Source organism: Lacerta agilis, chromosome 14 (assembly GCF_009819535.1).
Source record: "Lacerta agilis isolate rLacAgi1 chromosome 14, rLacAgi1.pri, whole genome shotgun sequence".
NCBI lineage: Eukaryota > Metazoa > Chordata > Lepidosauria > Squamata > Lacertidae > Lacerta > Lacerta agilis.
In genome coordinates, this window is record NC_046325.1 from 15,076,378 (window position 1) to 15,103,659 (window position 27,282).

A 27,282-nucleotide genomic window follows, 5' to 3' on the forward strand; every position below is an offset into this window, starting at 1 on the left:
AGCTTGCAGTGGGGTCAGGCCCATTGGAGCACATGGGGCGCTGCTGCCCCATTGCCTGACCACCAGCCCAACCAGTCCAGGGGCAGCCCTAGCTGCCAGCAGCTTCCTCTTCAGTCTCAGCAGCAACAGCAGGATGGGGGACAAAACTAGAATTCCTTGGCTCTGCCTTTCATTGGCTCTGGCCTCCCTGCCTTCTGCCCTCCCAGTGCTAATCGGCACCAGCCACCCCTGTGAGCTTGAGCTTGTGCCAGGGAAAAAGACGGGTGGCTTCAACGCAGGTGGGCACGGGAGCCATTTCCCCCTGTTGTCTTTCTTTCTCCCTCGCACCCAGGACGGAGAGGAGGTTACGCACAAGCCGGGTGACCGTTGGCTGATCCATGGCCCCCTGGAGTATGTGCCGCCGGCCGAGGTGGAAGTGCTGGAGCGGCGCCACTCCATCCCGCTGGCTGAGAACGAGGGCATCTATGTGCGGGATATCAAGACGGGGAAGGTGAGTGAAGCAGGCAGGACAGCGGTTACCGGATATCGGCTGCTCCTGGAGAAGCCTCTACACAGCGCAGCCTAAACACACCAATTAGCAGCACCCTTTAGATACACACACCTCCAGAGGTCACTGCTAACAAAAGGATCGTGGCACTCTGGACACAGTTTGTCTATTTATGCACATTATTTATTAACCATCCTTCAGTTGAAGCTTAAGAGCAGGCTTATCTCTCTCTCTCTCTCTCTCTCTCTCTCTCTCTCTCTCTCTCTCTCACACACACACACACACACACACACACACACACACACAAATTGGGAGTGCAAAAGATATCATATGACTTCTATTCCGGTGCCTCGGTTGTGGTCCTTTGGCAGGGATTAGAGAGAGAGTCCCTTGAATATGATCCTCGGCTAGAAGCAATGCTGAAGGTCGTTTTCCACCAGCAGGAAACCCCATTAAAACGTCCCTCCAGCAATCCAGCTGTTTTGCTGTTCGGCTGGAGAGGGTGTCAGGAAAGAGCCCCCCTGTGGCACTCCTGGAAGGACTGTGTTCAAGTCAAAGGGTTCCAGAGGAAGAATTGAAATGTGCAATACAGAAATTAAAAGGGGGGAAAGCCCCAGGCCCGGACGGCCTTTCGGCTAAATATTATAAAGATTTGGCACCGCAACTAATACCAAGATTATTGGAAGTGATGAATAAGATCTTAACCAGTGGAAAGGTTCCGGACTCCTGGAAAGAGGCATTTGTGACGTTGATCCCCAAACAAGGCACAGATTTGTTGAATGTAAAAAATTTTCGGCCGATCTCATTATTGAACTTAGATTATAAATTATTTACAGACATATTGGCAGGGAGGTTGAAAAAGGTCTTAAACACAATAATTCATAAAGATCAAATGGGGTTCCTCCCTGGACGCCAAATGAAAAACAACATTAGAACAATTGTCGATCTAATTGAATATCTGGATCTAAAAATAGACAAGAAAGCAGCCTTGGTCTTTGTCGATGCCGAAAAGGCATTCGACAATGTATCATGGCAGTTTATGATAAAGACTTTAAGAAAGATGGAGGTGGGAGCTGAATTCATGAATGGGATATTGGCCATTTACAAAGAACAAACGGCAAAATTGGTGATCAATGGCACACTAACAGACAAGTTTGGGATAACAAAAGGCACAAGACAGGGTTGCCCGATATCACCGCTCTTATTTATCATCGTTTTGGAAATTTTAGCAAATAAGATAAGGGATACAAGAAATATTAAGGGAATTAAGATCGGTAAAAGAGAATTTAAAGTGAAAGCATTCGCGGATGATATGGTGGTGACACTGGAGGAACCAACACAAAGTCTGGGGAAAGTGTTAGAAGTGATGGAGGAGTTCGGAAAGTTAGCTGGCTTTAAGCTAAATAAAGGGAAAACAAAGATACTGGTTAAAAATCTAGATAAAAAGGAAATTGAAGAAATACAAGAAAAATATGGCATTTTGATCGTTAAAAAGGTAAAATATCTGGGAATCTGGTTGTCTCCAAAAAATATAAATTTATTTAGTGATAATTATGACCCAACATGGAAAGAAATTAAAAAGGATTTAGAAATTTGGAACAAATTAAACCTATCACTGTGGGGAAGAATAGCAAGTGTTAAAATGATGGTTCTACCAAAACTCTTATTTCTCTTTCAAATGGTACCAGTCATTAAGGGAACAAGCCAGTTAAAAGAATGGCAGAAAAATTTGTCAAAATTTATCTGGCAGGGCAAACGCCCGAGGATTAAACACAAATTATTGATAGATAAAAAAGAGAGAGGAGGGTTTGGACTGCCAGATATAAAAATTTATTATGAATCTGCGTGTATGATTTGGTTAAAAGAATGGATAGTGTTGAAAGATAAAGAGTTGTTAGACCTGGAAGGCTTCAACAACAGATATGGATGGCATGCCTACCTCTGGCAGGACAAAGTGAGAGTTCATAAAGAATTTCTGGCACATGTATTCAGAAAACCACTGTATGAGGTGTGGCAAAGGCATAAAGATTTGGTAGAAAGGAAAACACCTAGATGGTTGTCCCCAACAGAGATATTGACAATAAAAAAGATTTATACAGAAGAAGAAAATTGGATAACTTATGAGGATTTATTAATTGAAACAGAAAAAGGGTGGAAAATAAAATCGTATGACCAGGTGGCAGGAAACTTGACTGGGTGGATCCAGTACCACCAGGTGTTTAATCTATTCAATGAGGATAAAAGAAGAGGTGGTTTTGACATCAGAAAATCGAAATTCCAGATGGAAATATTAGAAGGAAAGGAGAAATTACTCTCAAAAATGTATAACTATTTCCTAGAATGGTATACAAAGGATGAAGAAGTGAAGGAGGTAATGGTGAAATGGGCTATGGATGTGGGTCATAACATACAATTGGAAATGTGGGAAAAACTTTGGAAAGAGCACATGAAATTTACAGCCTGCATAACTTTAAAAGAAAACATCATGAAAATGATGTACCGATGGTACTTAACGCCGGTAAGATTAGCAAAAATGTACAGGAAGCATGATAAAAAATGTTGGAAATGTGAAACGAAAGATGGAGAATTTTACCACATGTGGTGGACATGTGAAAAGGTTAAAAAGTTTTGGGAAACAATCTATAATGAACTAAAGAAAATACTAAAATATACATTCATTAAAAAACCGGAAGCCTTCCTAATTGGCTTAGTAGGGGAGGAGATTAAAAAGGAAGACCAAAAATTCTTTTTATATGCCACCACTGCGGCACGAATGTTACTGGCGCAAAATTGGAAAGTAAAAGAAGTACCTACAATAGATGATTGGAAAAGGAAATTATTAGAATATGCAGAATTGGCGAAATTAACTGGAAAAATAAGAGAGCAAAGAGATCAGAGGTTTCAAATGGAGTGGAGTAAATTTATAAACTATATGAAAGAATATAAAATCTGAAGGCATTTACAGGTATGAAAGAAATCTTGCAGCAGAGGGAAAATATGGTAAGAGATATAACTACAACAAGAAAACAAAACATGTATAAAAGAAGGTAAAGCGAGTGAAAGATGAAAAATTAGAAAACCAGAGTAAAGAAGGAAGGAAGTCCAAAAAACTCGGCGGAGTTTATGTAACATTGTGAACATTTGTATGATGACTTGTGAGTGTTTATTTCTTTTGATGAAAATAAAAAGAATTTGCGAAAACAAGTCAAAGGGTTCCAGGGTCAGATTTTCCCCAGCTCTTTCTGAGCTTATCGGGGCAGCTGAACCAAAGCTCGCTCTCTGATCACCGGAAAGTGCACAACCCCCCCCCCCTCAGAAAACTTTAAGGAATTAGAGGCATTTCTCTTGGCATGGAGGTTGCACTCTGTTGGAAAAGCTAGGACAGGTTTTTCCAGAAAGGTTGGTTGGCCCATGTATGGTCAGTTGTACTTCCTGCGCACCATAGGGTTACTCAACACTATAGGGGGTGGTCAGAGGTCCTTTGAGAAGGAACCATTATGAAGAATTGTGGTTCCTTTCTTATGCTGTGTAACAGAATGTGCCTCAAACCAGCCCACCAGTTTCTCATATCACATGATGGGGAAGACTACTGCTCTCGAGGCAAGACATTCGCTACTTGATGTCATAACTCTTTCCAGTTCAGAGTGCCTAATTGGGTTCCTTTCCTATGTCATTATTTTTTTGCAATATATTGAGAAAAAAGTGTACTTTCCAATGCTTAGTATGTTTGTTGGTTGTTTCTTGCTTTTGTACTTGCTCCCCCCCCCCAATTTTTTTTTAAAAAAATAAAAACGAATTGCCAAAAAGAAAGAACAAGCATTTGAAAGAAAGAAGCCGTTTTGTTTGCTAGGCTGCGTAAAGCGAAGCTATAATATTCCAGGTCATTCTGGTAGGCTTTTCAGCCAATGATGTGATTGCAGTATATTCCAATCTATTGTACCAGAGCTCAGCATAGATCCTGACTACACTCTCTCTCTCTCTTTCTCTCACAGGTCCGGGCTGTAATTGGCCACACTTACATGCTGTCTCAGGATGAGGAGCTGTGGGAGAAGGAGCTTCCGCCCCACGTGGAGGCCTTGTTGACTATCGGAAGGGACGCTGTTGTTGATCGTTCCAGGGATACATCTGAAAGGAGCAATGGGGCAGCCCGTGACCGGACACGGGTTGTGACCTACCGTGTCCCCCACAATGCCGCAGTGCAAGTGTACGACTACAAGGAGCGTAAGTCCAGGTGAGAGAACCAGTGAGGGAGTTTGAGATTTCCCTCCACCCTTGGAAGAAAGCTAAACGTGAAATGTGAGGGGAGCAGTATGTGTTATTTGAGGGTCTTGCTTAACTCGGCAATTGGGAAACCCATGTTCTTCCATTATGTCATTGGACTACAACTCCCATTGTTGCTGATCCTTAGCCTTGCTGGGCTGGAGCTGGTGGGACTTGGATGCCTGCTGACTACAAGTCCCCCCACCCTTGGCTTAAATTCGAGAATTGATTTCAGGAATTTGTGGCCTCTGACCCGACAGGAAGCCTTTCCTCCTTAATCGTAGGTGGAGGGGTTGCTTGTCTGTTCTGCAGGAGTTGCCCACAAGGCAAAGCATCGCCCCGGGGAGCTCCCAGTGAGCAGCTTGCTCTTGGCAATGGCTGATGGTGGAATGAAGCCTTAGCCTCACCCTCCCAATTCGAACTAGCTCTTCTAAGCCCCCTCTCCCTTGCCTGAGAAGAGTGGCTCCTCAAAGGGCCTGAAGGCGGCAGGCATTCCTGCTTCGTTTTGTGGCCTCTCGCCTGGCATTCTCTCTGTGGCAGTTTCTTCAGGTGAACTGGGCTTGGAGGAAGGCACCTGTAAGGGGTTCTGCAGGCCCATGGCTAGCAACCTCTGGTTCTGTATCTGGAAACATTGGCCAGTGACATGGCAGCCCTAGCTTCTGCTAGTTCCACCTGCTCTGTCTCTGCGCTTGTTCCAAGAGCCTTGGCACCAAAAGCAGATGGTGTGACTAAGGTTTCTTCCAGGCGAGCTCTCCTGTTCTTTTTCATTCATTCGCCCGCATTCTTTTGTGTTCATATCCCACCTTTCCTTCAAGGAACTCGAGATAGCATCCATGACTCTTGCACATGTGCATGCACACATTTTAATATTTTTATTTATTTTTGCCGCAACCCTGCGATGTAGGCTAGGTTGAGAGCTCATGCCTAGCTTACAGGTAAAACTCGAAAAAAATAGAATATCGTGGAAAAGTCCATTTATGTAAGCAATTGTTTTCATTAGTTACTGGAGTTTAATATATGAGATAGACTCATGACATGCAAAGCGAGATAGGTCAAGCCTTTATTTGTTATAATTGTGATGATTATGGCATACAGCTGATGAAAACCCCAAAGTTGAAATTGTTAATTTGAGGTTCTCATCAGCTGTTATCACAATTATAACAAATAAAGGCTTGACATATCTCGCTTTGCATGTCATGAGTCTATCTCATATATTAGTTTCACCTTTTAAGATGAATTACTGAAAGAAATGAACCTTTCCACGATATTCTAATTTTTCGAGTTTCACCTGTATTGATTCCCAGTGAGCTTTTTGACAACATGGTTGCCTTACAGTGAGTTTATTCTGCCCAGGATGGGCAGGCAAAGCTGTATTGAACCTTCTAAGGACTTCTGTGAAGCCCACAGGCTCCTTACAGTTAGGGAGTTTCTCTAGAAATAATGAAAGGAAACCACCAATGAAAGGACTTTCTAATATGGGATCAGGTCTTTTCAAAACTAGGAGCGATTCATCACTAATCCTACTCTTAATAGGAAGCCTCAAAACGAGTGGAAACATTTTATGAACCTTGTGGGAGACCTTTTCTGAACGGGACTTCCTTGTGAGTAAGCATTTTGAAAGGACTGAGGTCATAAAGATGGGCATCGCTGGTCAATTCTGCACTGCTCTTAAATGCTTTGCGAAATCCCTCTTTTAACTCCACTTCTGTTGTGGAAAGTCAATGCCTCAGCAGGACTAAATGAGTTTAGGGCAGATGGCAGTTCTGTCCTGGTTGAGCAGTAGCTTGGGAACATCTCCGATATAGGCTGGCTGTGAAGGTCTGTGCAGTGTTCCTTTCAAGAGTTCATTTCCAAGTCGGGGACTGAGAAGTTTAATGCCCCTCCTTCTCTCTTATTCCCCCTCAGGGTGGTCTTTGGGCCAGAACTTGTGCTTCTGGGTCCAGATGAGCAGTTCACTGTGCTCAGCCTCTCGGGGGGCCGACCCAAGCGCCCCCATGCCCGCCGCGCCCTCTGCCTCCTCCTGGGGCCGGATTTCTGCACTGATGTTGTCACCATTGAAACGGCCGACCATGCTCGCCTGCAGCTGCAGGTGGCTTACAACTGGTGAGTGAGTTGGAGACTACTGCTGTTGGGAGGCCGAAGGGAGACCCTCAGGTGGGCCAGGAGTGGGTTGTGCTGGGGGATGGGGACATGTTGATAACAGTATGGAGGGCTGAAAGCATGCACAGAACTGAGTATTTTTGTTACTTTCTTTTTTTATGTTTTCTATATAAATCTTCCAGCGCACGCAGGCATACACTGTGTACCTTATTCTCCTCCTAGAATTCATTTGCTTGTGTTTGTGTTTTTTGAAGCCTCTGGGTTAGCTCAGTTGGTAAAACATGAGATTCTTAACCTCTGGGTTGTAGGTTCGAGCCCCACATTGGGTGAAAGAATCCTGCATTGCAGGGGGTTGGGCTTAGGTGACCCCTGAGGTCCCTTCCAACTCCATGATTCTATGAAATAAAACAGGATGGGGGAAGACGCATGTGTTACCCGGGTGTCTTTCCTGTTCACGTGTAAAGCAAACGTGGGATGTATTTCTTTTTTTAAACGAGAAAGAACACTTGACGGAGTGGAGGGCAACCCACCCCTCGCTCCCCAGATTCATTCTCCACCTTCCCTCATTGTGCTTTGTAGTATTTAAGCCATTTCTCCCAGCCCTCTGGCTCAGTTCCAGCACGGCAGACAGGCTGGAAGGAAACTGGCCAGAAGAAAACTGCTTCACGCAGCAAGACTGCAGCAAAGTGTATTGTGTGTGCCAGGGGGAGGCTGTCGTTTCCATCCCTCACTCATCCCTGGTCTGGGTGGGTGGGTGTGTTTTTAAATAGACCCAGACCCATTTATGCACCGTATTTTTCCGTCTATAAGATGCCCCCATGTATAAGACCCCCCCCTATTTTGGGGGACTCAGATTTAAGAAAATGGGAGGGAGATATATCCATGTATAAGATGCCCCCTAATTTTTGACATTATTTATTAGGGGGGGAAAACCTAGTATTATACACGGAAAAATACGGTAAGTAAAAGGGCAGAAACACAAACGTATCTCCACTGCATTTTATTTGGCACAAAGTAATTTTTCAGCAGGATCACAATGAATAAAACGTGAGTTGGAGGGAAGGAATGAGGTGTGGCCATGGGAGGTCAGGTCAAGTTGGCTTAAGAGAGTTGTGGGAGATGACAGATAACAGTATCTGTCAGGGAAGACAAGTGTGTTTTGCTTAAGTCCCGTTTCATAAGTACTGGAAGACGGTGCTGCCAAGGCAGGCTGGCTCTCTGAACCTATACCAGGAACAAACTCAGTTGGTCTCTAAGGTGCTACTGGAAAGAATTTTTGATTTTGTTTTGACTATGGCAGACCAACACGGCTACCCACCTGTCTCTGAACCTTGACTACACACTGCTGCTGTCATGTGTTGTTTTTCTTTTTACTGCACTATTTTTTTATTCACTTTTTCCAATCAGTACAAACACCAAACTAAAAAGACACGTACAACAAAAAAAACATAATAACATTAATAACACAAATTGACAACACAAATTTAGATACAGTAATATGCATATGCCTACTCCTTGTTTATCATGTATTTTTTTTATTCGTTTATACAACTGTGAGGACTATAAAGTATATCCGCCAATTTCCCCCCCTCAGGCACTTTGATCTCCCCTCTGCTGCTGAAGCTTCCCGCCTGTTTAGCGTCCCAGATTTTGTCGGTGACGCCTGCAAGACCCTGGCCTCACGTATCCGGGGAGCTGTGGCTGCCGTCACCTTCGACGACTTTCATAAGGTGAGCTGTGTTTCCCCCCTTGACTTTCTGTCACTCAGAGGGCACAAATACTTATGTCTCTATTTTTTTCCTTTCTGTTTGGGAAAAAAAAATCCCTAGTCTTGTATTCATCAATATCCATGGCCAGACCAATATATTTTGCTGCCTAAAGCAAAGTGGCAGATCTTGGTTTTTGCATTGGCATTATACTAATGCATTAGCTGGCGCTGAAGCTGTGAAATGCTATTTCTTATTGGAAATAAATGTTGCCAGAACTCGAACCGCCTGATCTGTGCTGCCGTGTTTGGCTTTGATGGGGAAGGGACCCTGCGCGGCTCCCTCCGCTTCGCCCCCAATGGCCTCGTCATCAGCAGCATTGACATCCAGAGTGTGGAGCCCGTGGACCAGAGGACGCGAGATGCCCTCCAGAAAAGCGTCCAGCTGGCTATTGAGATCACCACCAACTCTCAGGAGGCAGCTGCCAAGTAAGGAGCCTCTCCGGGGGGGTGGGGTGGGACCCTCAAGCTGACACTTTCCCAGCTACACTCTAATCCATGTGACACTTCCTTGGCCAAAGCATTGCCTGGTCCCTCCTCCTCTTTGGCCTGTTATTCCTGTTCCCCTATTAGGGCAAAATGTCCATGAAACAACCATCTGTCCAGAATTCTGACTCTGGAGCATCATGATACATGCAGTATCACTTTGGAAAATCCTTAGAAATCATGCTAGTTGCTTTTTTTTAAAATAACAACAATGTAATTCATAGTGACTTAAGACAACAAATAACATACATGAAAACCACCTTAAAAATAAAACAGAAAAATATATCTCTCATTCCTGTTTTTAAAAGGCAGGACTGTTTTCTATATCCAATGTGTGTGCGCACACATCCAGTATTTTGCATGTACATGGCATGTAGATTTCAAAATCCTATACCAAATTAAAGCTGGTCTTTGTGGCCACCAGGAATTACGCAGCTATAGCTCTCTTTCCATCCAAGATTAGCTCCCAGAGTAGCTCCCAATTAACTCACACAAGTGGTACAATAAAATTAGGGATTTGGGAGGGGATGATCTCTTCGGTCCAGACCCCGGGCTCTGCTCTCATTCAAAGACAATCAGCCCTTTCTGCTGGGCAAACAAAACAGCTGTGCACACCCCTCTTGTGTCCTGTTGTTTGTTCGGCTTTAGCTAGCTATGAGAAGAGGCAAGGAGCTAAACAGGGCTCTGCAACCCCTGGAAATCTGATTCAGGCATCTCTCTGGCTTCTGAAATTTCAGCAGGTCATTGAGGTGCCACACTTTCAAGCATGTCTTGGCAGCTGCATGGGCAGTTTAAGGCTTCCCAAGTTCCTTTCTTGGCTCCATTGAAGTGTCCACATCTATTGCTTTCAAAACATCGAAGCCCCACAAGGAGTTTTTCCTATTCACTTGTCCCCCTCCATCTTCCTGACCCACCCTCAAGTGGCAAGCAGTCTCCCCCACACCCTTTCCCTTTCAGACCACCAGAGCTTCAGACCAAGAGAGGAGGGTGACAACTTTTTTGCAGTCCTTCAAAATGGATGAATCTCTGCCCTGCCCATTCTGACCTTCCGTTTTCTCCTTCTCTGATGCCATTTTCTTTTCCCCACATCTTAGGCACGAAGCAGAGAGGCTGTCACAAGAGGCTCAGGGACGTCTTGAGCGGCAGAAAATCCTTGACCAGGCCGAGGCCGAACGGGCCCGGAAGGAGCTGCTGGAGCTGGAAGCACTCAGGTGAGCGAGTCGGGATTGAGGCTCTGAAGGGGCCAACCCCAAAATGGCCTGGAGCGTCGCATGGGCCCAGCGGGCAGGTAACGCCCAGGGGGGCTTCACCTTCCCTCACTCCTCTCCCCACAGCACAGCGGTCGAGAGCACCGGGGCGGCAAAGGCCGAGGCCCAGTCACGGGCAGAAGCTGCCCGGATTGAAGGTGAAGGGGCAGTACTGCAGGCCAAGCTGAAGGCCGAAGCCATGGCCATAGAGACGGTGAGCTCCTCTCTGTTCTCTTGTTCTTTCCTAGTCTTGCCTCCCTCTTGAGAGCCAGTGTGGTGTAGTGGTTAAGAGTGGTAGACTCATAAACTGGGGAACCGGGTTCGTGTCTCCACTCCTCCACATGCAGCTGCTGGGTGACCTTGGGCTAGTCACACTTCTCTGAAGTCTCTCAGCCCCACTCACCTCACAGAGTGTTTGTTGTGGGGGAGGAAGGGAAAGGAGAATGTGAGCCGCTTTGAGACTCCTTCGGGTAGTGATAAAGTGGGACATCAAATCCAAACTCTTCTTCTTCTTCTTCTTCTTCTTCTTGGTGCCAAGACAGTGGTGGCTCTCCTGCTCCCCTCTCTAGTAGAGTGCAGTGGTACCTTGGTTCTCGAAATTAATCCACTCTGGGAGTCTGTTTGACTCCCAAAACCGTTCGTAAACTAAAGCATGTCTTCCAATTGGCTGCAGGAGCTTCCTGCACTCAATCGGAAGCAACGTTCGCAGACTGGAACACTTCCAGGTTTGCGGCGCTCGGGAGCCGATTTGTTCGACAGCTAAGCCGTTCAGGAACCAAGGTACCACTGTGCTGCAGGCTGCTGGGAAAACTCATATGAAAACTATGTTGACTGCTATAATTTCCTCTTCTTTTTTATATTCTCTTTTTTAAATCTCCGGAGCATTTGTCACCAAACAGTTTTTTATACATACATAGTTTCTTCTTTCCTGGTGTTTAACTCCATTTTATAAGCTGTTTCGATAATCCACGGTTTATATTTAAAAACTTGCCCATCATTTATGGGTGGTAATTTGATAGATAAATCCATCCGTGGTCTCATTTCCTCCTTAAACACTTCATCATTGTGTCCTTGTAATTTAGCAGTCAATTTCACCATTTTTTCCAACTCCTATAATTTCCCTCCCAACTGTCAGAAGCTTGCTTACTCTCCTCCTTTCTGTGCTTAACTCATAACTGCACCTTTAGCCTAATAATAGCACTGTTTTTGTTCTCTGTTTTGTAAGCACAGTTCTCTAGCACTTGCCAGGGTTGGGGCATTTTGCTGCAGTAGTGGATTTTTTTTTGCACGGAGATATAGTTGAGTTGGACGGCATGCTGAGATCCATTTCAGCTCTAGCATTCTACCCCTGTCTGAGCGGAATCGAAAATTCTGGATTAAGAAAATGTTTCTTAATCAATACATCAAGAACACTACACTCAGGAACGCCTGACCTGGAGGACTTTTTAAATTCCATGGCTCAGCTATTCCAGGAGCCCTTGGCTCGGTGGCTCCTTCGGCGAGCCCTAGGCCCTTGCAGCTGCCCAAAATTTTTAAGAAGAAATGATGGCTATATTAGTGGCACGTTTGAATTTTTAGATACATTGGACTGGATCCAGAAGTGCCTTTCGGTGTACAAAAGCCATCTTCCTCTTGTTGAAGTGGGGCCTCTCTTTATAACCTTGTCTCCAGGACATCAGGAAATAAAAGTGGAAAATAATAATAATAATAATAATAATAATAATAATAATAATAAATGCTTTTCCTTTGGTGTAAAACACTTCCATAATTGGAAGTATGGGACCCAGTTATCAAGATTGCATGCCACATGCTGCACTACTTCTGGGCTCTTGTGCAGATGTTTTCAGATGTTGGTGAATTCCCAACTCAAGCTACCTTGAGTCCTGTTAGGGGAAACAGTGAGGTATAGATAAATCTACAATAATATATAATAATCGGCCACCATGGTCAATGGCAAGGAATGATGGGAGTTGTAATCCAAGACCATCTACTCCTGGTCTAAGGAACAGTGCTAGTGGACTGCTTTTGCCTCCACTCCAAACCAATGTGTCCTCCTAGGTGCAATGTTTATTTTAGAAAAAACAACCCAAACCCTTTAATGCCGGTTGTCATTGTCCCATGTGCTGAGCATGTTGCGCACTCTCTTCCCCACCATCCCTTGCAGGAGTCAGAACTGCAGCGCCTGAGCAAAGCGCAAGAGCAGGAGCTGCGCTTCTCCAAGACTAAGGCCGAGCTGGATGTGGCTCATGCGGAGGCTCTGGCTGCTGTTGAAGTGAAGAAATTTGAGGCGGTGATAAGTGCGCTGGGGGCCAGCACTATCCGTGACATTGCTGTGGCCGGCCCAGAGATGCAGGTGAGGAGAGGAGAGAGGGTTCTGGAGCAACAGGGAGGGGTTCTTTAGAAGTGTGTCACTTTTTATCGGGGAAGGAGCCATAGCTCAATGGCAAAGCTTGTGCATGGTCCCAGTTCAATCCCTGCTGGCGGCTTCTGTTAGGAAGGATCTGGCAACAGGTGATGGCCTTGCCAGGTGGAGTAGAAGATAACTGAGCTTTTTTTCTAAAGCAAGTAACTTGACCTGGGCTAAGGACTTGAGGGGTGTGGGGGGCAAAACAGAACTTGAGTGTTAGCAACAGGGAATCCTAAGAGATTGCTATGTTTTTGGCCAAGAGGATTGATGAATTATCTCACTTCTTGGGCAAGGTGCTTGAGCGGGTGGTCGCGGACCAGATCCAGGCATTCTTGGAGGTTCTAGATCCATTTCAGTCTGGGTTTAGGTCTGGTTTTGGCACAGAAACTGCTTTGGTTGCCCTGGATGATGACCTCCGTTGGGAGAGAGAAAGGGGAAATGTGTCCCTGCTAATTCCCCTCGACGTCTCAATGGCTCTCAATACCATCGACCATGGTATCCTTCTGGAGTTAGGGGTGGGTAGCACTGAGTGCTTTCCATCAGTTTCAACTGGTGGCCCAGCTGCACCCCTATCTGCAGAGGGGTAGCCTAACTTTGGTTGTCTGTGCTCTGGTAACCTCTAGATTACTGCAAGACATTATATGTGGGGCTGCCTCTGAAGATGGTTTGGAAATTTTAGCTGGTGCAGAATTTGGCAGCCGGGTTGCTCACCTGGGCAAGATTATTTGAGCATATTACACTGATCATGGCCCGACTGCACTGGCTGCCAATTAGTTTCCGGGCCTAATTCAAAGTGCTGGTTTTGACCTTTAAAGCTTTAAATGGCTCAGGACTACCTCTCCCCATATGACCCAACCCAGACCCTGCAATCATCCTCTGAGGCCCTTCTTCATGTGACTCCTCCATAAGATATCTGGAGGATGGCAACATGAGAATGGGCCTTTTCTGTGGTGGCTCCCCATTTGTGGAATGCCCTCTCCAGGGAAGCTCGCCTGGTGCCTTCATTACATATCTTTAGGCACTAGGTGAAGATGTTTCTCTTTAGCTAGGCCTTTGGCTGATTGATGTGCTATGCCTTTTAAAACGTGTTAGTGGGAGGGGGTTAATGGTTTTTGTTATTTTGTGTTCTCATTTTATATTTTTAGGTTGTGAACTGCCCTGTGATCTTTGGATGAAGGGTGGTATACAGATTTAAATATATTACTATTAATAAAATAAATTATCTCCCATGCAGGCAAAACTACTCCAGGGCCTGGGCATTCAATCCACACTCATCACAGATGGTTCTTCCCCTATCAACCTTTTTACAACTGCTGGAGGATTGTTGGGGATTTTGCCCAAGCCTTCTGAGACCTGATAGATGCTGGAGATGGATGCTTCCCTTCCGGATGAGAGCTTTCTTTAAGTACCTTTGCAAACATAGAATGTAATACCGTAATTTTCCCAGGCCATCGGAGCCTCCTTTTGAATGTGCCTTTTTTTTTTTTTTTACAAGTGTACAATAAACACTGAAGCAATCTATTCCATGTAATCTCCTTACTCATTTTCCTTTAAAGTATGGAGTTGTCTTCTTGTGGGAACATTGATCCTGGGTTTGTTGGGAGTGGGTGGGAAGAATCCTGGCTTTTGAGGGAGTGTTGGTCAGAGATGGGAGGCACATCCATTGTGAGGTCATAGAAAGTGGGTGTGGCCAGGAGAGCAGCTATGCTGAGCAGAGGGCAATTTCTGCTACTCCAGCTCCTGTACACTTTTACAAATCTCTCTGAGCTGAGCCCGAGTAGTCCTCGGCTTGTGACAGGTGAGCACAGCTCTTCCTCCACTAGGCATCCTTCCACCCCACTCATCCCCAGCAGCAGTGAGTGCTGCAGAAGTGACCGTGGCTCAGTGCTATTCCTTTCAGGCAGAAGATCCCAGGTTCAGTCTCTGCATCTCCCGCAAAAAGGGTCTGGAGTAGGAGATGATGGGGAAGACCTTCCACCTGAGATGCTAGAGAGCTGCTGCCAGTTGGGGCAGACAATACTGATCTAGGTTTAAGGCTGCTTCCTAGACCTTATGAATGTTTCATCTGGCTGTGTGAAAGGTCTCTCCACAATATAATTTCGACCCTGGGCATTTCCACGCTACTCATTTTAAACTGCTTTAATTGGAAGCCATAACAGGGAGCCCTTGGATTCTGATCTAGAAATGTGTCAACAATCTTGCATTATTTTTATATGGCTAGGATGGTTCCAGCCCTGAACCAACCAAGTTAAGGCCCTTTGAAACTACTTTACATTTTATACTTGTTGAAGTGATATAGTTACTGCCAAAATTCCCCATTACCGCAGTAGTTTCCAAATAGGTTCTCGGTGGAGGTTATCGTCCCAATAAGGTTCTGATGGTGTTGGATTGCTGAGGCCTCTTTTCTTCTCCACATTCATCTTGCATCACAGATTGTAGCAGGAGACGTCTGCTCCTTTTTAACTTCCTCTCTTGCCCAAGCAAAGTAAAGAGCTGTGTGGGGCAACTGTTCGTGAGGCCAAAAGGAGTTTGTGGTGGGTTGTGTGTTGCCTAAATCAGGGCTACGATAAAGCATTAGCGTTGCGTGGCTGGCTGGAAGAGAAATATTCATTGCTGCTGCAATGCAAGGGCATGACTGTTCATGGAACAGGAAATTAGTAGCAAATGTTTCTTGGAAAACAGATTTTTGTGTGCTTGTGTTTGTAATGAGGTAAGTGGACTAAGCACAGGAATGCTAAAAGCGCTCACTGATGGGAGGTGCTTTTGGGGCCCACAGCTCGTGCAGGAAACACAAGGAATGCCACCGAGCCAGATTTGTCCCGAGATCAGCCGCTCTGGTTTGATTATCCCGACTCGGATGAGAAGAAGATCCTTGCAGTTTACAAGCTCATTGGAGAGCAGCCTGAGTATATTCCCCCAAGTGAGTTCCCCCGCCACTCCTGTCTCTTGACCCTCTCTACTGTCTCAGCTCTCAAACGCTCCCTCCCCAATAGCACCTTTGCAGGCACCAAGTCCCAACAGGTTCAATACCTGGCATCTCCAGGTAAGAGCTGGGAAAGACCCAGAGTGCTACTGATGGCCTGAGTTGACCGTATTAAGCTAGGTGGACTAATGGCCTGATTCACCCTGCTCTATGCCTAATCTCTGCTGTCCTCCCTTTCCAGAATGGTTCAGGGCTGCTTTGGGCTTCCTCCTCCTTGCCCTAGCTCTGCTCTAGCCTTGCCCTATTTCCCTGTGACAAACCTTCCCTACCAACCCTCTTCTCTGCCCCCTACAGGTTCATTCCCTCACCAGCTGCGTTATATCCTAGTGGGATCCATTATACTCATCCTGTTGTTCTTCCTCTATCAGATCATATCTAAAGTGTACGTGTCATTTTGGCCGGTGTGTGTTATGCTGCAAGTATTCTCCCTGCCTCCTTATTGCCTTTGGATGTCATTATTTACTCCCACCTCCACAGATGGAATGACTCTCCCTCCCTTTCTTCTTCCGCAATTTCATTCAGGATCTTCAAGAAGTCAAATGCAGGATAAATATCCAGGTGGTCAGCAGACACTGCTCTGTAGCCAGTCAGCCAGCCAACCACCCTTTGTCTTTTCCTCTGTTCAATAAAAGGCTATTGAATGAGGGGTTCTTTTGTGATTGATTTTCCATTGGCACATCACACCAAAGGGGGAAGGGGAGCTGGGATAGCCAGGTTTGGTTTATGGGGCACACAAGGGCTTAAACAGCAGACAGACCTAAGTTTAGGACTGCGAGTGGCCTGTGGAAGGCTTAGCAGGGAGAAGTAATAAAGACACACATTGGCCCTCTGCTGGCATTAGATAAAGGCTCCTTTAATACTTTTGCAGACCTCAGGTTATAAATACAGCCCGCCCACCCCCTATTTACAGCTGGATCCCTGCCCCATGGAATGGGCGTTCCTAGGAGGGAAGAGGGAAGGGGTTGGTGTGCCAAACAGAGGAGGAGGTGGAGGCAAGAGGCTTGGTTATTGCTAGGTGGAGGGAGGGGTGGGTGCATGATAGGAAGCACACCTCTTGGAACCTTCCCAGTGCAAGGGGATACATTTTATACAGCATTTGGGGGTTTTCTGGACAGGTGGCATCACAGTAATACTGAAGATCACTTGCAATTTAGCAGCATCCAAAAATTCCAGGGTGTTTCCCTATCAGCTACCCTACAACAATTCCTAATTCTGCTGATAGAACCCCTAACAATACAGTGTGAGGAAATCCAGACTATTTCCCTGCCCCTTTTAATAATAGCTGTGATACTGTGACTATGGATAATAGTATAGAAAAGCCCCCGTTGTCTCTCTTCCCTACCTCCCCACCCCCATCACTAGCATCTCTCTCTGTTCCCAAGAAACAGCACCACCCCACCCAAATAACTGAGTTGTCTCCTTGCCTAGTATGGGCTCAGGCAGTCCTGGGTTGCTCACAGCATTGTGTGGAAATAAATAGCACACATATTATTATTATTTGGGGGGGTGACTTGCGAGAGCCCCTAACACACTAGAGGTGCCTTGTTCTTATCTTGCAGCCTCAAAGAAACTTCGTCCATGTACCCTGTTCTCAGCCCTCCTATATAACCACTGGCCTGAAAGTCCCTCTGTAAAAGAAACATCCCTTTGGTTTAGGACTCTACTCCCATCCCCGCCCCGGAGGAGTTTCAAAATACTGAGTGTTGCAATGTTAGAGGGCTGCCTTTAGCAAAGGAACCCCACGCTGCACCAAAGGACTATTGTCTTTGTCTGTGTCCCTTCCGAATACTTCAATGGAACCCCCCGCCCCCTGCAGTGCCTTTCCAGGCCTCCCCAAACCCCCATTGGCCTAGGAGCCCACTCCCCCAATCCATCCAGTCCCCCCATACCCCAATAAATAAATAAGTTAGAGGAAATGTGGTCTGTCCGTCTGTGGCTGAGGAGGGAGAGGCATCATCAGTCCAGCGCCTGCGTCTCTGGTCTGTGCCCATTTCGCAGCACCTGATCCTTGGCAGCGCCCTGGGAGCGGTACACGCGGAAAGCGCCGCGGCAGATGAGGCCAAACCAGTAAACCTGGGGCGCCATGAGGATGGCCGATCCCAAGTTGTACTCGACGGGGATGGAGAAGGGCACGCGATAAAGGGGCAGGCCGGCATAGTGCCCGTATACCCAGTACATGTAAGGAAAGAGCAGGATCCGGCAGCAGAAGAATGTGATCAGCATGATTATCCCATTCACCTTATGAAGAAGGGTGTGTTGCTGCTTGTACTGTGGCAGGAAAGAAGAAGAGGGGTTGAGAGGGCAGTCAGGCCACCACCAGCTCCCTCCAGGAAGCCAAAGAACCTGCTCTGCCCCGCTGGGTTCTCATTTCTCTCCCCAGAAAACCCACAGGATTGGGCGATACTTACCAGGATGAGGACTTTGCCGAGGCAGACGAAGGGGGTGCTGAGCTCAGCCATCAACATACAACCCAGGAAGAAATCGCCCTTGCCCTGACGCCAGAGCTGAAGTGGGGGGAAGCGAGAAGGGTGACTTTTTGGGGTGGGCATTAGCAGCCTCTAAAGCACACAGCCCCTCTCTGCCCCACTTCTGCTCCATGCATTGACATCCCATCCCACCCCTTCCTCGCCTCCTCCTCCTCCTCCTGTGTACAGAGGTTCCCACGCCAGGCCACACTCACCACGGACATGGGGAAGCAAACCAGCACCATGAAGAGATGGTGGACCACCATGAGGAACTCCTTGTGCAAGTAGGTGCGGACGACGGTGCGCAGCGTCCGGGTGCCAGCCGACTCGTGCCCTTTGACCCGGTACTTGTGCCAGTGGCACAAGAACATGGCGTAGATGTCGTAGATGAAGTAGGGGATGGCAAACTGGGTGTAGGTGGCGGTCAGCCAATGCCTGAAGAAGGAGGAGAAAGAATGCTAGGGCAGGGGAAGGTTGTGAGCAAGACACAGTCCTGGCAGTGACTCAGCAGGGAATTCCAGCCATGGGGGGGAGGGGGAACAAGAGGAGGCACCCCGCCCCCTTGGAACAGGCTCACGACCATGATCAATGAGTATTGATGACCTGCTGATGCGCTCTGCTCACACAAGGTCAATGAGAACAAAGCCTTGCCCATACCCCCCAAGTTCTTCCATTCCTGCTCTCACGACACTGGGCTCTCTGTGGTTTAACAGCTCCCTGTTGTGTCTCCAAGCCACGCTGACCACGGTCATATCCAAGCTATGGGCTTCCATTTCCACCTCACCTTGTCCTGACATTGCCTTTCAATCCTGACCGCAGCCCCACTGCCACCCCCAGTCAGGGCACCCTCAATCCCCTTAGATCCGGGATATTTTGTCTGACTACCGGCAGCGAACCATGCTTCCGAGCTTGTGCTTATTTAGAAGTCCACAAGTTCTATAAAAGGTAATAGGATTAATGTGAATAAATCCAGGACATTGGCCTTAATCCTATTCCATTTCAGGTGATAAGAGGGGAATTCAGGGACTGAAAAAGGTGCTTCTAGCCCTGATCCCTTTCCCCCTTCAGGCTGAGAGGAAGGCAAATGGAGTGCTGTTTCTTTAAGTCTGGGCTGTGACTTCCTTACTGCCACCTCCCCAGCTGACTTCTCCTCACTCTCCTCCCTCACCACTGCAGCCTGCCTGGGCATTTGTGCTGATGGCTCCATGCAAGGTGATTAGGCCAAATGCCAGAGAAGCAGCCAGGATGCTGCAGTGCTATGCGGGATGCAGGGCCCAAGAGACACTGTGGGGTGCTCAGCTTGGAGACCAAAATGGGGCAGGTGGGATGCAAGCAGAATTCAGATGGGGTGGAGGTGGGGGGTGCTGGTAGACGGTTTCTGTGCTACAGGACTGCAAAGATGATATCAGGAGCCCGGCATTGGGGTCAGTTAAGGGAACGCTTCAAAAGAGTTGAAATCTTGCCTGCCCTCACCCACATTGCTTCCCAACAGGAGATTCCCAGTGCAAAGGGCACAGTGAGAGCATTGTAATGGATATACAGAAATCTGGAAACTCTTCTCTTTGCCCTAAGAGAATCCTCAACTCCTGCCTCTAACTGCCTTGCTCTAACCAGCTGGAGTTTACTCTCCAAGAACCCAGATATCCAGCCTCCATATGATGTAACCTGCTAGAGTCCACTCCCCCCTCTAGGGAGCCCAGGAATTCGTCATCACTGGTTGCCCAATAAAGCCAATTATGAATCCAAAGAACGCAAATCAGCAGTAGAAACAGCTGTTGCTTTGGTCTAATCCCCTGCCCTGCTCTATCCTAGGGGAGAATTAGCACACGTGCCCCCCATTCTAGCCTGTCCTGGGGAAGGGACTAATCCCAGCTAAATTCATTAGCGTGAAATGAAGCAATCCTGATGGCAAAGCAAAAAGGGATGGCGGATTGGAAAAGGCCCAGACACATACACACCGCACACCTCTATCCCGCCCTCTTCCAGCTCCTCTCTGGGTTCCTGCTGTGTTTATGGTCCTGCTTGCCTTGCAGAGCTGCCCTCTTGCCAAATTGGTCTCTGCAGAGACTGAGGTCTGGCAGCTGTCCTAGAATCCAGTGAGACTAGCAGCTCCTGCCCCTTTGCACTCTCTCCAGCACACGCTCCGGGAATCCTCAACTCAGATGCCCCATGAACTGCGTGGGACCTTGGGAACATTTGTGCAAGAGGGAGCTGCCCATGGTGCTGAACTTAGCTCGAGGAATGAGGCTGGCATTTCTGAAGCACCACGGACAGCGCTCTGTGCCACACAGGCCAATCTGCCTCAGTCGTTGCCATCGCTTTTGCCCTGCTCTCTCCAGCACCCCCTGTTGGATTTGTAGCAAGTGGGAGCAGCTTCCAAAAGCAAAGTTCCCGACTTTACTCTCCCACTACCTCCTAAATACCTTCTTATGGGTCAGAAACAGCAAGGCGCTGCCCTCTTCCCACAAGCCACTGCTTTCACCAACGCTGTTCCCCACAGCACCTCCTGCTGGTAAGATTATTTCATTTCCTGTGCTGTGCCTTCCAGTTCCCTGTACTGACTCCTTCCCAGGCCTACTCATTGCTGCACATCTGCCTGTAACATGTCACTGTCATCCTGTTCTATATTTGGTGCCCATCCCGGTGAGGGTGTCAGGTTTCTCACTAGTGTGACCTTGCCAACACTCTGCTGGGCCGCATTCAGAAAGTGAGGTTGGGAAAGGTGTGGGAGACACAGGGGGAGAGAGGTTACCGCACTGCAGTGCTGGGCTGGCATGCACATAGCAAATGCTGACTTACTGGTCGTTGATAATATGCTTGCAGGAAGAGGAGACGATGTAGCCGACCGTGGAAGCCATGATGGCCTGCACTGAGGAGACAAGCCTGTTGTAGGGAAGAAGGGGGAAACAAAAACAAAGTTAACTGCCATTGCCTCTCTCTTCTCTTGGACTCAATAGTCTGCTCTCCATTCCAGTTCTGACCCCTGGAATCCAGACCAGCAGACTTCAGAGCAATGAAATGCCCCTTGGAGCTGACCTGGGCCTCCTCCACCTTGAGCCCTGCCAAGCACATTCAAATCCATGCTCTTTGCCATCCCAAAACAGCTGCTATCTTAAGGTCATCTTAGGGGATCAGCAACAATTGCTAAGAGCCTCAGCTGCTCCGTGACCCTGACACGCAGCCTTGTCATGTGACCACCAGAGACTGCCAACCCTAGAGCAGCTTTTGAGCTCCTAGATATATGCACTAAGCAATGAGAGCAACCAGACATTCTGCCCCAGAGCGTCCCCCTGGAAACGCTGAGCAGACAAAGTGTCTTGACACTCCTAGGAAGCCCAGCAAACAGCCTTGATCTCCTGAAACACCCTCTTAACAGCAGATCCTCATGAATCTCATCCCGCACAAGTCACAGACCTTGCCAAACCCTAACCCTAACCCTAGGTTCACCAATCTCCTCAGTGCTGGGCTCCAAACATCTTGCTGAGGAACCCTGGGTTTATATGGGCTACTGCTTCTATTGGTTGTCATCGTGGGATAGTGACACCTCATCACCCAAGTTCAGCTTTAGCTCAGCTCTTGATTCCCAATTAATATGCCCCAATCTCTCCTTGAGAAACCCAGAGGTCTGGCTAATGGTCCCAGGCACTCCACCTGTCACAGAGAATCCAGCAGATCTGTCCCTCTGTTTCCTTGCAGATATGCCCATGGATCCACTAGGGAAAGCCACTTTGCAACTTGCTGCACCCCATTCCTATCCCAACGGACCCAAGAAACCTTGCTCCCAACCCCGCCTCATTCTAGGACCTATTTAAAATAAGAATCTCATTAGTAAAACCTAGTTCATAGCCCATCCTCTCTATGCCATTGTACCACTCCCCTTTCAAAGCAGCCTGCCCCTTTCCCTGAAGCCCTGGACCCACTGCTTCCACCCTCATCCTTCAAGAAAATATGGGAGGGAAGAGTCCTAGCCCCTCACGCCTGAGGCCTGCTGGATGCCCACCCTCGCCTGATGCGGCCCACCCTCCGCTGCTGGACCCTAGCTGCATCCTCCCTCCCCTGGCTCCCTGGTTACCTGGCGGAGACGATGACCGCGTCGGCCTCCTCCCATCGCAGCCATGGCAGCCACTTGAGGCCGTTCTTGGACAACAAGAAGAGGCCGGGGAAGACAATGCCCCCTGCTACCAAGGCGTGAAACATCTCGCTCAGGCTGCAGGGTTGAGGGGGGAGGAGGAGGAGGAGGAGGAAGAGGAGGAGGAGGGGGCCACACAGATGGGGAGGGTCAGCGGGGCTAGGATCCCTCCAGGCGCTCCCCTCGAGGAAGACTCATGGCATCCAAGGGGGCGAGGGGGGGATGGAGAGGGAAGGGGGGGATGGCGGCGGTGTGCGGGTTGGTCCCAAGCAGAGCTGCTGTGACAGACAGAGAGACAGAGCCAGGGGAGGGAGGGGGAGCAGGGAGCAGCTGTCAGCACAGTGCGGGAGGGAACTTAAAGAGACAGTGGCCTGTGGTGTGTGGAGGGACTGGCGGAGGAGAGGAGCGGGCGGAAGGAGGATGCGAGGATCAGCGCAGCCAGGAGCTGAGGGTGAAGCAACGGCAGCAGAGCCTGGGCACTGAAGACAGGGGCTGCGCTGCCGGAGGAGGAAGGGGAAGAAGCGGGTGCTGATAGGAGGGAGGCAGGGAGAGGATGCTGGTTGGGGCTGCTGGACTCTATAGGTGGATCAGAAGCGGGGAGAGGTTTGGGATGGTGTCTCAGAGCGGGAGGCTTGGGACAGGGAAGAGTGGCAGAAGGAGGGAGAGGAATCTGCCCATTCATCTCCTTAAAACCCTCACCGCAGCAGGGAGTCCCCTGGGTTTAGCCTCTGCCTCTTTTAAACTGGGAGAAGCTGGCTAAGAAGATTGGGGGTGGGGGGGAGGAGGCATCCCCCCATTTGCGGCTAATCAGGCAGCAGAATTAACCCCTTGAGTGCCAGATCATCTCTTCCCCTATCTCTCCCTCCCTCCCTCTCTTAGCAGGAAGTCGTGCTCACAGGATGATTTAGGCTAATCCTATAATCCCAGCATGGTTTGTGAGGAAGGATCAGGTCTCTGATGTGGGAAGTCGGAGGGTGTAGGAGGGGAAGAGAGAGAGGTAAAATGAAGGGGTGGGTGGGGGCAATTAACCCTTTCCGCTCGCAAAGCATGAGACTAATTCTCCAATAAAGCTCCACCTGCTGAGCAGGTGACCCTGATGTGACCTTTGATAGGTGGATGGAAAAGAGCCTGGCAAGTGCCTGTGGAAGTAACTAAAGCAACACTGACACCTTGTGCCAGACTATAGGAACTGCAGCAGGTGGATTTCCCAAAGAACACAGGTGACCTGGTTTTATGAATTGTTTTAACCCATTTCTAAGGTAGTCTTGAGGTGTGTGGGAGAAGATTATGTGCTCACCTACAGGAGCTGACTAGACTGGAAGCTGAATCTTGCTTTGAACTTCAGCATAGGACTGCTCTACAGTGGTACTTCTGGTTACATACTTAATTTGTTCTGGAGGTCCGTTCTTAACCTGAAACTGTTCTTAACCTGCAGCACCACTTTAGCTAATGGGACTTCCCGCTGCCGCTGCACCGCCAGAGCACGATTTCTGTTCTTATCCTGAAGCAAAGTTCTTAACGTGAAGCATTATTTCTGGGTTAGTGGAGTATGTAACCTGAAGCGTATGTAACCCGAGGTACCACTGTTTATCTGAAGGCAAGGGCACACAGGGATCCGTCCTTCAACTACTCATCATTGCTCCATCCTTCCCACCTTTCACCCCCATCTGATGAATGGTAGGGCCATCTCTCTCTCTCTCACACACACACCTCTTAAGAGAATCTGGGTGTCCAGGTAGTCTCTCACCTGGCAGATACATAGACTGCATTGAGCTCCTCCATTTGGCCAAAGTGACGCAGAAACCGATACACTGTGTAGAAGAAGCTAGGATAGGTGGCCAAACCCAGGAGAAAGAAATAGGGAAATTCTATCTGCAAAAACTGGGAGTGGGAGAGAACGTCAGAAATTAGATTGTTTTTATCAAGGCAGAATTGGCCTTTCACCTCTCCTACTAACAGAAGATTCTCTTCCTCTAAAAAGTCAGCACATCACTTTGGTCAGCAAAGTACAACTATTCCGCTGGTTATTTTGCCCCCCCCCCTTTATGTATAAATTCTTGAAGGAAAGAATTTTAGTGGCTGTTAGTCATGACAGCTAAAGCATGGTGCAGCAAGGCAAGCTTAGGCTATGGAGTCCATGGTCTCTGAGGGACCACCTTCTTCATTTGGAAATGTGCATTACTTCATTTGCCAATGATGCTGTGTTTAGGGGCCCTTCTACCCATTCTGCTGAGAGGGTCCCCCCAAAGTCCTACCCTGTTGGCATCGGTTGTAATGTGGACACAGTTGCTCCACGGACAGAAGCAAGACACTTCTGCTAGCAGATGCCAAGAACAAAGGACAAGAGGGTCTCCCTGCTACAATCTGCTTGTGAACTTCTTGAGCTGGATACATGATGCTGGGCTTGACAGACCTTTGGCTCCATACAGGAAGGCAGTTCTCATTGTGCTCTCAGCCAGCCAGTTCATTGTGAGCAAAGTATACTTTCTGTTAAAATGAATGAAGATTTTCACACTGCAACCCTATAAACATGACTGCCTAAGTAAGTCCCATGTAGTTCGATGGAGCTTGCTCCCTGGTTACAGGATTGCAGCCTAAATTGACTTAATCAAAAGCAAGACTGGAGCATATTAAGAACTGCCTTGCTGGATCAGACCAAAAGGTCAATCTATAACTCTTACATTCCAGAGCTTTTCAACTAATTGTGCCATTATTTCCTGAGTCGTCTTGCCCTCCCCCGCCACTCCCCACTATCTGCTGCTGGAGAAAACTTAAATTTCCTTTGCTTCAGGAAGAGAGGAGCCTCTCTTCACTGGTACAGAAATCAATGAGGGATGAATGTGCACATATTCAACCTCAACCAACTCACCTGTTCCCATGCCATCCTAGCAAAGACAGCAGTGGTGACAAATGACATCTCGATCATCTGCTGTCCTCCACATCTATGGAGGGTATTTCATGTTTGTAAGAGATCTTTCCCTAAGGGGCTAATGAAGATGTAATTGAAATCTCACAGCTGAAAAGAATTATACTTAAACCACCTATTATTTATTGAATATAATATTGATTTAATTTGTATACTACCTTGCCTACCCAAGGTAAACAGATATGTTTTCACATTCCTCCTGAAAGTTAAAAATGGAAATTGGCACAGCTCACTAGGGATTGCAGGTTTTATGCAAACACAGACACAATTCAAAGCTGTGCACTTTCCAATGTCACTGATCTCAACAGTACAACCCTGTTACTCTATCCAGTTATTGTACTCCTTTTGGCTGACAGGTTTGTTAAGGGTTGTGGCTATATTCAATGAAGTAGAGGGAAGTTTCATATAGTATTTTATCTTTGCACTATGATGAAGTTCACCTCTAGTGTATCTGAGGTATTCACTAGTATATTTTCAGTGGCATATCTGGCGTTGCATCAGTGCAGCAAGGCTTCTGCCCTCTAACCCAGTGGTTCCCAACCCCCCCCCCCACTTCGCCTCATGGGCCACATGAAAACTGGCAGACCGCTCTGACTTTTGTAGTAATTTCAATGTATTGCACTAGATGCTGTATAATTTTAAATTGTAATTTCAGACAAGCTGTGGACCACCTGAATGAAGTTCGTCTGGAGACCACCATTTGGGAACTTCTATAGGCCCCCAGCCAGCATAACTGAAGCACATACCTGTATTTTTTTTTGGGGGGGGGGGAGTCTGATATTTGAAGATTTGGGCTGCAGTCCAACTCTTGAGTGGGTTAAGAACGGACTGAGGAGGCTCTGCCACTGCTGAAATTCCTGCTGCCCTCAGTAGCTAGGACAAGACACCCCAAATGGAGCATTGGGGGCACAGGGACAGGCAAAGCAAGGACAGCCAATGAACCGCTGGGTATGGGATGGATTTGGTTCCTGCTGCTGTGCCAGCCGCTCCAGGTTCCCTGGGGCCACATGGCCTGAGGTTAGGATTACTCAGCTAGTACTTCTGAGTAAAAAATGCATAGTAAATTTCATTGGGGTATCTAAATGTTATTTTTCTGATTAGCAACCACTTAGTAGCAATGAGTAGTTTAGCATGAAAACCCTTGGATAGGAACTAAAAAGGGAAGCTGTTAATACGCTGAAGTTTCAGCATTATATCTAGGGGGGGGGGAATGACATATTTTCTACTACATGTATGAACAGTAGGAGTCGATTTCATAGAATTGCAAGAGACCAAGGAGGGTCATCTAGTGCAGTGTTTTTCAACCACTGTTCCGCGGCACACTAGTGTGCCGCGAGATGTTGCCTGGTGTGCCGTGGGAAAAATTGTGTTTATTTGATTCTTATTCAAGAGAATTACTTTATATATAGTCAATATAGGCACAGAGTTAATTTTTTTAACATTTTCTAATGGTGGTGTGCCTCGTGATTTTTTTCATAAAACAAGTGTGCCCTTGCCCAAAAAAGGTTGAAAAACACTGATCTAGTGGAACCCCCTGCAATGCAGAAACCTTTTGTCCAAGGGCCCTGAAATGAAGAGTCTCCTGCTCTACCAAATGAGCCATCCATTTGCAAAGAATGAAAATCCTTTTTTTACGAGAACGAGGCACCTAAATGACTAGTTTACCCACCTTCAGGAATATTAATGCAGCGACCTAAATATTTTCTTATGAAGGCAGATCTGCATATATATTTAAATGACTCTTTCAATTATTACATATGCACCGCCATCCACCTGTGCGCATTTGAGTAACTCTTCATGTTTGCTCTCGTTTCCGCCCAGTCCTGGGGCTAATTAACGAGGGATGATTAATACTGTTACATTTAAATTATTGCAGCAAATGTCTGCGCAAACTCAAATCACTGCCGCCCATTCAACGCCTGCCCTCCTCTCTCCTGCCCTCTCCGTGCATCTAACGTATTGCACGCAGCCCCCCACCCCGGGCCTAACTGCCCCTTCAGATAGTTTGTGGTTTCCGTGGCAACAAC

At 47.5% G+C, this 27,282-nt stretch overlaps 2 protein-coding genes across 10 annotated transcripts in view; one reads left to right on the forward strand and one right to left on the reverse strand.

Annotated features, from left to right (window-relative positions):
• Nucleotides 1-14,248, forward strand: part of MVP (major vault protein) — a 27,745-nt gene extending 13,497 nt beyond the window's left edge. For all 7 annotated transcript variants that reach the window (XM_033169170.1, XM_033169175.1, XM_033169171.1 and 4 more), the window contains exons 10-18: nucleotides 332-490; nucleotides 4,480-4,718; nucleotides 6,653-6,850; nucleotides 8,442-8,577; nucleotides 8,830-9,041; nucleotides 10,193-10,309; nucleotides 10,433-10,559; nucleotides 12,510-12,698; nucleotides 13,987-14,248. In XM_033169170.1, the coding sequence (XP_033025061.1) occupies nucleotides 332-490; nucleotides 4,480-4,718; nucleotides 6,653-6,850; nucleotides 8,442-8,577; nucleotides 8,830-9,041; nucleotides 10,193-10,309; nucleotides 10,433-10,559; nucleotides 12,510-12,698; nucleotides 13,987-14,109 (1,500 nt within the window). In that variant the 3' untranslated portion in view covers nucleotides 14,110-14,248. The remainder of the gene's footprint in view (nucleotides 1-331; nucleotides 491-4,479; nucleotides 4,719-6,652; nucleotides 6,851-8,441; nucleotides 8,578-8,829; nucleotides 9,042-10,192; nucleotides 10,310-10,432; nucleotides 10,560-12,509; nucleotides 12,699-13,986) is intronic.
• A 3,310-nt stretch (nucleotides 14,249-17,558) lies between these two features.
• On the reverse strand, nucleotides 17,559-27,050 carry TLCD3B (TLC domain containing 3B). Of its 3 annotated transcripts, XM_033169185.1 has the most exons (7): nucleotides 26,925-27,050; nucleotides 25,199-25,316; nucleotides 24,077-24,210; nucleotides 21,000-21,083; nucleotides 18,416-18,635; nucleotides 18,144-18,239; nucleotides 17,559-18,003 (listed from the first exon to the last, which is right to left on the reverse strand). In XM_033169185.1, exons 2-7 carry the CDS (start codon nucleotides 25,253-25,255, stop codon nucleotides 17,692-17,694), a joined length of 903 nt encoding a protein of 300 aa, XP_033025076.1. In that variant the 5' UTR covers nucleotides 25,256-25,316; nucleotides 26,925-27,050; the 3' UTR covers nucleotides 17,559-17,691. The 3 variants fall into 3 exon arrangements, with proteins under 3 accessions (XP_033025076.1, XP_033025079.1, XP_033025077.1); XM_033169188.1 differs by lacking the exon at nucleotides 24,077-24,210; XM_033169186.1 differs by lacking the exons at nucleotides 24,077-24,210; nucleotides 25,199-25,316; nucleotides 26,925-27,050 and adding an exon at nucleotides 22,273-22,798.
• Between the last annotated feature and the right edge of the window lie 232 nt (nucleotides 27,051-27,282).

What these genes read in the sequence shown, in the direction of transcription:
- TLCD3B (XM_033169185.1), bottom strand. Translation starts at nt 25,255, where the DNA reads ATGATCGAGATGTCATTTGTCACCACTGCTGTCTTTGCTAGGATGGCA. An exon ending in AAGCATATTATCAACGACCA is followed by an intron (nt 18,636 to 20,999) that starts GTAAGTCAGCAT and finishes CTCCTTCTTCAG; the next exon opens with GCATTGGCTGACCGCCACCT. An exon ending in TCGGCAAAGTCCTCATCCTG is followed by an intron (nt 18,004 to 18,143) that starts GTAAGTATCGCC and finishes TTCCTGCCACAG; the next exon opens with TACAAGCAGCAACACACCCT.